General features: G+C 29.9%; 3 protein-coding genes and 1 non-coding gene across 9 annotated transcripts; 3 read left to right on the forward strand and 1 right to left on the reverse strand.

The window, feature by feature from the left end:
* The first annotated feature begins 247 nt into the window (after positions 1-247).
* Positions 248-2841, forward strand: LOC141530879 (uncharacterized). Of its 3 annotated transcripts, XM_074248260.1 has the most exons (5): positions 248-563; positions 642-841; positions 1095-1154; positions 1224-1291; positions 1615-2841. In XM_074248260.1, exons 1-5 carry the CDS (start codon positions 362-364, stop codon positions 2699-2701), a joined length of 1617 nt encoding a protein of 538 aa, XP_074104361.1. In that variant the 5' UTR covers positions 248-361; the 3' UTR covers positions 2702-2841. The 3 variants fall into 3 exon arrangements, with proteins under 3 accessions (XP_074104361.1, XP_074104359.1, XP_074104360.1); XM_074248258.1 differs by having other exon boundaries at positions 248-841; XM_074248259.1 differs by lacking the exon at positions 1095-1154 and having other exon boundaries at positions 248-841.
* A 626-nt stretch (positions 2842-3467) lies between these two features.
* Positions 3468-4413, reverse strand: LOC141530880 (uncharacterized). Its single transcript, XM_074248261.1, has 2 exons — positions 4281-4413; positions 3468-4210 (listed from the first exon to the last, which is right to left on the reverse strand). Exons 1-2 carry the CDS (start codon positions 4372-4374, stop codon positions 4065-4067), a joined length of 240 nt encoding a protein of 79 aa, XP_074104362.1. The 5' UTR covers positions 4375-4413; the 3' UTR covers positions 3468-4064.
* Positions 4414-4695: 282 nt separating this feature from the next.
* On the forward strand, positions 4696-11774 carry LOC141530617 (uncharacterized). Of its 4 annotated transcripts, none has more exons than XM_074247819.1 (12): positions 4696-4823; positions 5387-5601; positions 5691-5875; positions 5968-6564; positions 6698-7446; positions 7855-8127; positions 8401-8661; positions 9502-9807; positions 9898-10115; positions 10412-10528; positions 10733-10851; positions 10935-11774. In XM_074247819.1, exons 2-12 carry the CDS (start codon positions 5399-5401, stop codon positions 11105-11107), a joined length of 3201 nt encoding a protein of 1066 aa, XP_074103920.1. In that variant the 5' UTR covers positions 4696-4823; positions 5387-5398; the 3' UTR covers positions 11108-11774. The 4 variants fall into 4 exon arrangements, with proteins under 4 accessions (XP_074103920.1, XP_074103923.1, XP_074103922.1 ...); XM_074247822.1 differs by having other exon boundaries at positions 9898-10085; XM_074247821.1 differs by having other exon boundaries at positions 9514-9807.
* Positions 8216-8334, forward strand: LOC141531603 (small nucleolar RNA snoR104). Its single transcript, XR_012479960.1, has one exon. It is a non-coding gene; the product is annotated as a small nucleolar RNA snoR104 (small nucleolar RNA).
* Positions 11775-12057: the final 283 nt, after the last annotated feature.

Genomic DNA, 12057 nt, shown 5'->3' on the forward strand with positions numbered 1-12057 from the left:
CAATTTTATTGTTAAATAAAATTAAAAAATTTTGAAGTGACAGCTAAATTTAATGTCATTAAAGAATAATAAGTTTCAAAAAATTACAATAATTTTTTCATTTAATTTATCTTATTAAAAAAACTTTCTAAGAGTAAATAATTTTTTTTAACAACTGTAAGATTTAGCACTAAACATGTCGGATCAACATTGGATCACAGCGCTCTCTTCAATTTTCAAATAAAAAACAATTTGTTAATTCTACAAAAAAGTATGGTTATCCACTAAATATGAAACGTCTAATATTTAGTGTAAATTCTTTTTATAATTTATTTATAGCAGTATAATAACTATTAGTATTTAAATAGTAAGAATAATAATAATGGAACCGAAGAGTTCAATACCGTATCAGCAGTGTAATGAGACAGAGTTAGTTGCGTCTGTCAAAAAAATTGTTTACACCAATGTCATTGAGACAAATAACATAAATAACAAATATTTAATATTTAATAATGAATTAAATCAACAAAATATCACTGATTCTATTTCAACAACAATGCTGGATGACACGAATATTTATTGTGGTGAGCAAGAAATTAATCTACAAGACTTGTGTCGAGTATGTGCGAACACAAATAATCATATGGTTCCAATATTTGAAGACGAAGGCCTGCAACATGATTTAATTAATAAAATATCAAGGTATTTGCCAATAAATGTCACGAAAAATGACACATTGCCCTTGCAATTGTGTTACAACTGCGCCTCGACTTTAATAGCTTGGCATGATTTATTAGAAGGATGTTTGGATGCTGAGCAAAAGCTGTTAGGGATTGAAGAACGATTACTTTCGAAGGAACAGGTAAAATATGTTTTTTATTTAATAATATTGAAGTTAGCGGTCAGCTGTCAATTTAAAAAAATTTTTTAACAAATTAATTACAATAAAAAAATGCTTCTAAAAATTTTCACATGTAATTTTTATTAATTTTCACATGTGAAAATTTTTAATAATTTAATTGCGATAAAATTCTTAAAAAAATTTTAATATCTGTCAACTTCAGTCTTATTTTTATTTATTAAAGTATCTTGTCGACTCGATATTAATTTTTTAGGTCGACAAATCTGATTTAGAAACTGTCCAACAATCTGTATCCCATGTAGAGAGTAATCCAGTGAGTCTTTATTTGTATTGTAACTATAATTGTACATAAATGATAACTGATTCTTGTTTGAAATTTAAGGTACCTCAAAGTTTAGAGCATGAAAAAGAACCTATCCCCGAAAATTCAAAGACACCTAGTGAAAAAAGGTTGGTAAAAAATGATACTACGTTTTATAAATTTTTTTTTAGGTATAAAATTACTAATACTTTAATTATTCGGCCGGGAAAGAAGTAAATACTGCAATGAAATAAACAGTAAGCCACAAACTAAGAACACAGCCATGAGTTTAAGAAAAAAATTGAAATATTAAATCTAAATTATTTTTGAAGTAAATATATGATTGTCTTTTTGTTGAAATAATGACTAACAAGATTGAAATTTTGTCAATGGACTAATAGAAAAATCGTCGTATTAAATCAAAAATTTGATTGATGATTGTTGACATTTCCTTAATTATAATCTTTTACAGGTCTTCATTTATACAAACAAGAAGGATAACTTCAAGATGTATGAGAAAAAATTCAATAACGAGTCATGAAAAGCTGGAAGAACTACCAAGACCCATGGTTGAACAAATCAATCAAGAACCTGAAGATTATTCTGAAGACAATGATGATTCATGTGCTAGCGAAGATGAAGCTCGAGTTAATAATGGAGATAAAGATAAAGACTTACATGGCTCTTCAGAAGAAATGGAGCGAAAATTGGAAGAAAAAGATAATAATAAAAATTCAAAAACTCAAAAAGAATCTCAAGTAAAACACTCACAACTTCGCTCATATCCTTGTATGTACTGCGGTTTTATAGGTAATAGAAAAAAGTTATTGCAAGCACACATGGTTGAGATTCACCCGGACGTACCAATGGATGATTTAATAAAAAAGCCATCTTGCTTTGATAAAGAAATGATCGAAAACGCTCGAATGGAAGTTGATGGTCGCGTTTATTATCACTGTGAAGATTGTGGAAAAAACCTTTTTTCACCATACACATTTTTTTGGCACAAGCGTATTCATACCGGTGAACGTCCATTCTGTTGTCATCTCTGTGGGAAACAATTTAGAGTGAACCAAGGCCTTGCCCGACATTTACACGAGACACACGAGGGAATTAAAAATTTTTCGTGTGACATTTGTAATAGAACATTTGCTACCAAGCGCACACTTGTTGATCACCGACGTATTCATACGGACGAACGGCCTTATGTTTGTAACAGATGTGGAAAAACTTTTAAGCAAAAGGCGTCGCTTTTTGTTCACAATCGTACACACAGTGATGTGTTCCCATTCAAATGCGTACACTGTGATCAATCTTTTCGCACACGTCCGACGCTTATGGTCCATGTTACTAAACATACTGGCGAAAAACCGTTTGTTTGTGATATTTGTAATCGACCTTTTAGAATAAAGTATGAATTAAAAAAACATAAACTTGTACATTCTGATGATAAACCGTGGCAGTGTTCTGAATGTGGATTATCGTTCCGTCAAAAACGTTATTTAGTTAACCATAGACGTATAAACCACGGAAGTGAATCATCTGTATTAGAGAAGTAATTATAATTATAATTATCGATAAATATAATTTCAGGTGTCCCAGTGGTAGAAGGCGATTACAAATTAAGAAGAAACAAGTCACTCGTGGGAAACGAACTACTGAACAAAAGACTTTGATTTTAAATTCAAAGATAATAATTAATGGAATTAATTATTACAAATGTTCAGATTGCAATAAAGTATTGTCAACTGTATATAATTTTCTGACGCATCGAAATACTCATTCTGAAGATACTCCTTATGTATGTGAAACCTGCGGGAAAGGTTTTAAGGCTGCATCTGCATTGACTAGACATAAAACAACTCACGGTGGTAGAAAAAAATATCCGTGTGATCTCTGTGGTCGTGTATTATCTTCAAAATCTGCTATAGATGAACATCTTCGTACTCATTCAAGTGATCGGCCATTTGCTTGTCAATTCTGTGACAAATCATTCAAACAAAAGTCAGCTCTGTATAGTCACAAAAAATTTCACCTTACAGAAACGACATCGAAACATAAATGCTCAACTTGCGAGCGTGTTTTTCCTCGTAGTCAAGAGCTAAAAAAACATATTTTGGTTCACACACATGAAAAACCGTACTGCTGTGATATTTGTGGGAAAAAATTCCGCACAAGTGGATGTGTAAGTCGTCATAAACGCATTCATGCGACGGAAAAAATTCATAAATGTAATATTTGTGGAGCGCAGTTCGGTCAAAAACGGTATTTAAAAAATCACTGCCGGTACAAACATAAAACAACGACTGTATTAGTCAATTAAAAATCAATGTAATTGAAAAATTTTAATCAATAATGAGACAATAATTAGTTAAAATAAATTTTAGTATTTTTTATTTGTAAAAATTAAATTGTGATCAAACTCATTTATTGTATTCACATATCAAAATTAAAGTAGGGACTTATCAGTGTGGTTTATAATCAAATGATGTGAATTTGATAAAACGGGATTTAAAAAAATTATTTTTTGCATTGATTTGAAGTATATACATTTGTTTGATGTATTTTTTATTACGAATAAACTGATGATTTTTTTTTACAATTATTTACAGCTTTTTTTATTTTTAGATTTCTTCTAATTTAAAAATGATTTAAATTTCCTTCACGAGTTTTAGAGATTTATTAGAAAAACAATTAGTTCTACGAATAGAAAATAAAATGCAAGATTATTAAACGATAATATACATTTTTTAAATTAATTAGCATTAATTATTTTTTATAATTATAGTATGAACTAGTTTTATCTTAGACTTTTTACATATCTTGAAGCATCTTACAGCAATCTTACAGCAAATCTTACAGCATAGAAATATTAATTGCAACCGAAGTCTACAAAATTAGGTAATTTTTTTAATAATAATATTAAGATTGTTGTAACTCAAGATCATTTTTCTCTAATTTTTTTTTACTACTTTTATGTTGAACTCTTGATTTCAGTTCTTGAAGCTCTTTCACAGTAGTTGATTTATACATTTGTAATATCTTTACTTCCAACTCTACAGCTTCAACTACAACAAATATTACATCATTAAAATAATTTGTCAAGTTACTTAATAAAAAAAACAAATGCTTAAATACCTCGAAATTTTTGTGTTAGCTCCAATAATTTTTTTAACTGTATTATATTTCTGTTTGCTTCATAAACAATATCATTAATTTCTTCTTCATTCATTTTTATTTAATTTTTTTTATTTTACTTAAAAGTTTTTTTTCTTTACTCGCAACAGTTAGCTTGTAAACAAAGAATCATAAGCAAAACATAAAATACTGGAGATATTTATATTAATTCAAAATATGAAACATTAAAGCAACGCCATACAGTGACAAAATTCCGAAGTAAATTAGTGACAACAAAAAGTGGCAATCTAGATGTCAGTAGCTGTTACTTCTAACGGTAAATTTTATTGGGGAAAACAAGCGCATGTATATCTATAGATTTATGTGTACGTGTTCGTGTATGATGTGGTAAAAGAAGAATAGAGGGAGACAGGGAGAAAAAGAGAACTTTACGATGGTCGTTCTGGTGCACAGCCACCGGCCATGCCGTTTTCCGCAATGGCGGTATAGTTTTACGATAAAAAAGAAGAGGTTGCGGTAAGACTACTCTACTTATAACAAAAGGTATTACCATAAACTTAAACATCCTCTTTAAAATTAATTAGCATAAGAAAACATCCGTCATCAACAATCATTATCATCAAAGTCAGACGATTATTTTTTTTTCTTAATGGCGTTCCTTGAATTCATCGCGTGATACGAACAAAATTTTTTTTTTTTCATCGCCTATAGATATATATTTTCTTTACATTTTGATATATATTTATATACAACCAGTCGCGAGAGTCACATCTGACTCACAGTGATTTAGATATTCGGGGGTTAAATATTTTTTGTCAAGTCATGCTCGTCCAGGCAATTGGTAAATTTTTTTCTTTATTTTTTAGTTTTTATCGTTCAGTGGAATTTGATTTATTGCTTGGTTTCATTGATTACAGCAAGTGACTCCTTGGTTTATATTATTGCATTTTAATTAAAAAGTTTTGTTTACAAAAAATATATTTATTCTTTCCCCTTTATTGTTTCATCCACTATAAATAATTTTTTTTTTTTTTTTTTTCAATAACAATCAATAAAGATAAAAGTATTGAACATTGTTATTTATTATTATTGTTTATTTTTGATAGTTGAAAAATCTAATGGACAACCAAATAGGAGGGGCTGAAGTGGGAGATATTCCGATGATCGAATCACCGAGCATTAATGACTCTTCAGATATTCCAGAGTTGGAAGTATCCGAATCAACTAGTCTTAGTCCACTTACATCGTCTTTGGATCACAATCTTACTATCCAAGAAGATAATGTTCTTGCAGATGTGAATATGGGTATCGCAGAGACTTGGTTAGTTTATTTTATTTATTAAATCATTATAAATAATTTTACGTTTAAGTAAAATATGTTAATAATAATTTAAATTATTTGAAAAATAGGGATGGACCGAGTACACCAGCTTCAAATATCGCGATACCACTACCACCGCCACCAGTTCACGATTATTTGGATGTAGGAGCTGATCCAATCAGCGATACTGAAGGTGTAGAGCACGGACCTTTTTTGTCACCAATCAATAATCTATTTGCTGATTCATCGGACATTCAGGAAGATGCTGTTGTTGGTTAGTTTAAATAAAAAAAAATTTTCCAGTTGACCAAAAATATTTTTTTATAAAATTATGATCACTGATGTGATAATAAATGTTAATTACAGAAACATCAACAACGGCGGGTGTTTGTGGTCTCAAAAATTTAGGGAACACTTGTTTTATGGCAGCAGGATTGCAGTGTCTTGCCGCTACACCGCCAGTATTACAGTACTTTCTAGAAGTACAGCAGAGCGACGAGAAACTGCTACCAACTGGTTCACTAATGACCCATTTTAGCGCGCTGTTAACCAAAATGTGGTCGCGTAAATACATGGTTGTTAAACCAATGGAGTTTAAACAGACATTGGGCGCTTATCATTCACAGTTTAAAGATTATCGGCAACACGATTGTCAGGAGTTTCTCGCTCTGTTGTTGGATTCATTGCATGAGCAAATGAATACAGCTAAAGTCGCTAAAAATTGTCTACAGCAGCAACAAGTACCAGCGACTATTACCACTGCCAATTCGATAAACTCCAATAAAAAAATTGAAAATGTACCGTCGTTGCCGCCTATGATGAGTTCTACGGCTGTTAGTACTGATGATATTGTCGTCACTGCCTCTACTAATGCTAATGATGATTACATGGATACGTTTGACAACTCATCATCCTCTGACTGTCCTAATAGTCCAAATGTTACAATGGCTGGTTCACCCAAAGGTAATTAATTTTTTTTTATTTAACAATAATTATGTGCACAGTTATTTATTTATTTTTTTTTAAATTACGTATTCTCTAAAATTTACTGCTGCTGTTTGTAGTTTATTTTATTTATTTTAAATTTTTTATAAAGATTTAGACTCTCCGATGGGTGATCTCGATAGTTCAGCAAATTCACCACCAGGATCACCATTAAATGAAGATGAAGAAACATTAGACTCAGATGAAACTCTAGATACTAAGTCCAGCTTCATTTATAACAAAGTATACGACGCTGAGATGAACGACAGTAACAATCCACTGCGACTCGACTTAACTCAGCTGTCGAAAAAAAATACTCAACTTCATGGTATCTATGATATATTAAAAGACGCTAAAACAAGTAACGCTAATTTCTTGGTAACGCCTCAAGAGTGCAATAATGAAATATGTTATGATTCCCAAAAGTTTCAAAAAGATAATCCTCGTAGAACAACTGCGTTAGATAATTCGAATTTAACTGAAAATCATGATTTCGATAATAAAACACTTAGTATCAAACGTATTAAAGAAGTAAATGTGCAAAAAAATAATTGTAATAATAATTGTCTATCAAATAACTCGGATACTGAGTGTGATAGTAATGGTTTAGAAAAGTGCAATGTTAAGCGTATGAAATTAGAAGACCACGAAAAAAAAAATCATAGGCATATTGATGGTGATATTGATATTAATATTAACAATACAAGTGATAATAATCTGTGCTCACGAACATTTGTTAATTGTGAGAATGGTGCTATTGCTGAACAAGATGAAATCGAGGCTGATAAACACTGGACCAAACATTTAAGATCCAACCGTAGTATCATTGTTGATACATTTCAAGGGCAGTTCAAAAGCACGGTAATATATATATACATCTATTTTGCTATAATTATCCTCAATAATATTTATTTATATACGATCTACAGCCTTCAACATTATCCAGATTAGCTTACAATCCTATTAATATCCACAATCCACTTAATATTTCATTTTCATTAATTTAATACCCATCATTCAATGATAGTTGTACTTAATAAAAAAAAAAAATTAAATGGAGATATACGTCGGAGTATTGCCGATACACGACGGTTATACCGTAAAAATTCTCCAAAATTAAAAATCAGTATGATTTCCTCTTTGTTTTCTCTAGTCAGAAAATAAAGCTCATTGTACTGTACAATTTATTGTATATATAATGTAATTTATTATTTAATTTGCTAATTAGTTGATGATTAAAAATCAAATTTCAATTTTAATTACTTACAGGTTGTATGTTCAGTATGTAAACATGTGTCGGTGACCTATGAACCTTTTATGTATTTATCTGTACCATTACCCCATGCAATGGAGAGACAATTAAACGTTACGTACATACCGGCTAATAATGATCCGCCGGTTAGGTGCGTTATATCATTTAACAAACAGTCACGTATAGGCAAACTCAAGGAGGAATTATTGAAGACTTTGGGTAAAGATGATGTTGATAGTTGTAATATTGCATTTGCTGAAGTTCTGGAGAATCATATATCCAAAATATTGGTGAGTTATTTTTTTATATAAAAAAAATTTTTTTCTATAAAATTTATTTAGAAAAATAATTATATTTTTATTAATTGGAGGGCAAGAAGTAGACATATTGTAAAGATTTGATTGTCTTTGATACAACCCTCCAACAATAAAATTGTAGAAGAACATTCTCGTTGAATAAAGTTATATTTACGAGGCTACATTTTACTTGACAATAAAATAATTAAAATCAATAATATTAATTGTCTTTTCAAGTAAAAGGTTGATTTATTTTTATTTATTTAGGACGACAATCTGATGCTGAGATGTGTAAACGATACGAATAGATCGATTTATGCATTTGAGTTGATGGATCCACCAGACGCTTACACGTCGACGCCTGAAGGAAATACTGATAGAGTAATTGAAACCGAGCCATGCCAGAACGGAACTTCCTCTGGAGAGGAAATTGGACCTTGTACAATATGCCTGGAGGAATTGGATGGCGACTTAAAGAGACACAGCGGTGATAATTGTACCGTTGTTATGTGTGAGCCTTGTATAGAGGTAAGAAATTTTTTTTTTAAAGAAATTAATTAACCTTTAATCTTTGATAATTATTATTTTAATTTTGTGTGTTTTTTTTAAGTATTTTTAAAATTTGATATTAATTATTTAAGAAGCTTGTAAAGGGTAAAATATTATTCCCAATGATGACTCAAAGGCAGTGTCAATCTAGCAGTTGGGGTTTACAAGCAAGGCACAAAAAATGTTGCCATCAATTAAAAAAAAACCTCGGGAAGGTCTGAGACAAGATCGATTAACACTCTAGCAGGGTGATGTCATAATGGCATGCACGAGAACCAGAAATAGTTTGATTATTGCCTTTGTGCCGGGGATACTCATTTTCTTTTAGAAAGAGTGGAGGTGGCGATCGTCAAATTGGAAACTCGTGTGGTCCGCTATATAAGTTTAATCTGCAAGCCGGTACTTTAAGTCCGGAACTCAATTCAGACTAATCTGATGCTGCCTTACAATACTGAGGGAATTTATTTTTTTTTAAACTTTAATTAACTTCTATATTATTTAATTTAAATTCACTTGATAAATAATTTATGATTGCATTAATATATTAAAACAATATAAAAATTGCTTGTTACGCTGGGGCTGTTGGATCATACGGTGACGGGTGTTAAAAATCATTGACTTACATTGAAGTTTGTTTCACAAATATAACATAATTATTTTCACTGTCTTATATTAAATTAATTTATTATTAGCTCTCTAAAATTATTACGGCCTCAGTGAAAATATATTTTTTTAAATAAATTAAGTTTGATCTAAAAGAAAAGATTTGTGAAATAAGCTAGAGTAAGAACTGAAGGAGCAGTGTATATTACCCTACAGAACTACTTAAAGACCCGTACGGAATCACGAGTGTGTCCAGTGTGTAACGTACAAGTGGAGAAATCTTCATTTACTAAAATTGATCAAACCGGTCGTCCCAGGCCAGCAATACGAATACTCAATGTACCTCTTGTACTAAGGCACGACACCAACGAGGCGCCGAATAATCGCAAGAGTACAAAGCTCTTTGGATACCCACATTTAGTCAGATTGCCGTCGAGAGTCAATGCTGAGAATTTGCATCAAGTCGTCAGACGGGTTGTACCACATGAAGGGGAATATACTGTGCATTTTGTCGACGGACAGGTAATTATTTATTTATTTATTTATTTTTTTTTTATTTTCAATTAAATACTTAATTGTATTTAAATATAAATGTTATTACTTTTTTAACAGGGCCGTCATTGTTCTCGTTGTATGTACAACGTCCATTGTACTGGTTGCAGCGTCCCAGAAACTGGGATGGTTGACCTCAGAACCAGTGACACGTTAGCGATACGTTACACCGAAAATGTACCGGACATTGAACCACCGATGGAACATATCAGCGTTAGGAAACAGCGCCCACCACATCCACTGTCTTTGTATGATTGTTTACAGGCATTTAGTCAAAGGTTTATAATAATTTATAAAATTTATTTTATTAATCAAGTACAATGCATTTTTTTTTATTGATTAAAATTTTTAATTAATTTTTAGTAGATTTTATAGAAATCTAACTGTTGCATTGGTACTCATGTTTAGTCTCGGAATTAAATCATATTTCTCTATGCCGATTATGAAATTTGCTATTGCATTCGTTCTAAAAACTTTTTTTTTCTTGTTTACGATCCTATTGTTTTTTTTTTTTTTTTTTTAAATTATTTATTATAAAATCTACTCCTAAATGGCCTTTTTTTTTTACTTACAGTGAAATGTTAGATGAACACAATCCATGGTTTTGTCCAAAGTGTAAATGGAATCAGTGTGCTACTAAGACATTGACCGTTCATCGCTATCCTAAGTACCTCATAGTCTATCTTAAAAGGTAATTTTTAAAAATTTATTAAAAAAAAAATTTTAATTATCTATATTAAAATTTATTTAAAAGAGGTCAAATTATTAGTGTGATTATAAATATAAAAAAATCATAAACCAAAGCTTTCTTATTTATAATTCGTAAATCTCGACCGTCGCATAGTGACTGCAGGCTGCTAGTTATTATTAATTAATCTATTGTTTCTTTTAACAGATTCGTATTTCATGAGTGCGTTAGCATGAAATTGGATGATAAAGTAACATTTCCTTTAGCCGGATTGAGTCTAGGCAAGCATATGTACGATCTGTATGCTTGCGTTTGTCATTACGGAGGTAATTATTTTTATTATTCATCTAAATGTGATTATTTAATTTAATAAGGGCTGAAAAATTAATTTGATGCTTTTGTATTCCAGGTGTTTCTGCTGGGCATTATACAGCATACGCGAAGAATCCTCATACAGATGTGTGGTATCACTACAATGATGAACTGACGAGTAAACAGAAGCCACAGGAAGAAGATTTTAGTAATGCGTATATTTTATTCTACAGCCGACGAGAAACAGACTCAAAGCCATGTAATTTATAAATTAATAGAAAAACTTAATGGCAACGAAGAGAAATTTTAATTCAGAAATTTTTCGTATAAATTACTGTGTTTAATTGTGTAAAAATAATTAGGCGTTGGTTCAGGCTAAAATATTAGGATAATTTTTTCAATTATAATTATTATTATCATCATGAATGTTGATAATATTTTCACTGATTGTTATGGAGATTTTATTTTTTTTTTCTTCATACAATACTCAAGTCTCAGTGATTAGTTAAATAAAATATTTAAATAAAAGGAAAAAAAAAAAAACATAATTAAAGTAACGTAAAATAAAGATCACAAGAGGCCTGGATCGATGTGATACTTCCTGCGAATCGTCGCAACAAAAAACTAATGGATCAAAGATAATTAGAAAGATGTTTTTATTATTTTCCAATTTAATTGAATGTAAAACAAAAGTTCGCTTATTATTGTAATATTAATATTAATTAATGATAATAATATTAATGCAAATACTTTTATTGATGTATGCGTATCGAATCGATTATTATTTAAAATTTTTAATCTAAATCAATTAAAGAAAAGAGAAACAATATGTTTATTAATTAAATGATAAGTTGATTAGTAATGTGCAAAGGAAATATAAGTCATTGGAAATGCGTCGAATTTTTAATAAAATAAAATAAGAATCAATCTCATAAAAGTAATTTTAATAGATAATAATAAAACAAACAAAAAATGACTGTTAAAAACAATTGTTACGTCTTTTTTTTTTTTATATATATATATATATATATATATATATATATATATATATATATATATATATATATATATATATATATATATATATATATTTAATATAATAATTAATAGTAATTGATGATAATAGTACACGTATGTTAATTCTTTCTTTTAAATTAAAAATACCTTGAATGATTTCATTTAAAAAAAAAAGGAAATTAATGTTGGGCTTATAGTATTAT

The sequence above is a fragment of the Cotesia typhae genome, unplaced genomic scaffold (assembly GCF_013202065.1).
Source record: "Cotesia typhae breed Kobodo isofemale line unplaced genomic scaffold, CoteBio_Ctyphae contig_5, whole genome shotgun sequence".
NCBI classification, from domain to species: domain Eukaryota; kingdom Metazoa; phylum Arthropoda; class Insecta; order Hymenoptera; family Braconidae; genus Cotesia; species Cotesia typhae.

What these genes read in the sequence shown, in the direction of transcription:
- LOC141530879 (XM_074248258.1), top strand. Translation starts at nt 362, where the DNA reads ATGGAACCGAAGAGTTCAATACCGTATCAGCAGTGTAATGAGACAGAG. An exon ending in GATTACTTTCGAAGGAACAG is followed by an intron (nt 842 to 1,094) that starts GTAAAATATGTT and finishes TTAATTTTTTAG; the next exon opens with GTCGACAAATCTGATTTAGA. An exon ending in AAGACACCTAGTGAAAAAAG is followed by an intron (nt 1,292 to 1,614) that starts GTTGGTAAAAAA and finishes AATCTTTTACAG; the next exon opens with GTCTTCATTTATACAAACAA.
- LOC141530880 (XM_074248261.1), bottom strand. Translation starts at nt 4,374, where the DNA reads ATGAATGAAGAAGAAATTAATGATATTGTTTATGAAGCAAACAGAAAT. An exon ending in GCTAACACAAAAATTTCGAG is followed by an intron (nt 4,211 to 4,280) that starts GTATTTAAGCAT and finishes TATTTGTTGTAG; the next exon opens with TTGAAGCTGTAGAGTTGGAA.
- LOC141530617 (XM_074247819.1), top strand. Translation starts at nt 5,399, where the DNA reads ATGGACAACCAAATAGGAGGGGCTGAAGTGGGAGATATTCCGATGATC. An exon ending in AATGGCTGGTTCACCCAAAG is followed by an intron (nt 6,565 to 6,697) that starts GTAATTAATTTT and finishes TTTTTTATAAAG; the next exon opens with ATTTAGACTCTCCGATGGGT. An exon ending in TGCATTTTGTCGACGGACAG is followed by an intron (nt 9,808 to 9,897) that starts GTAATTATTTAT and finishes CTTTTTTAACAG; the next exon opens with GGCCGTCATTGTTCTCGTTG.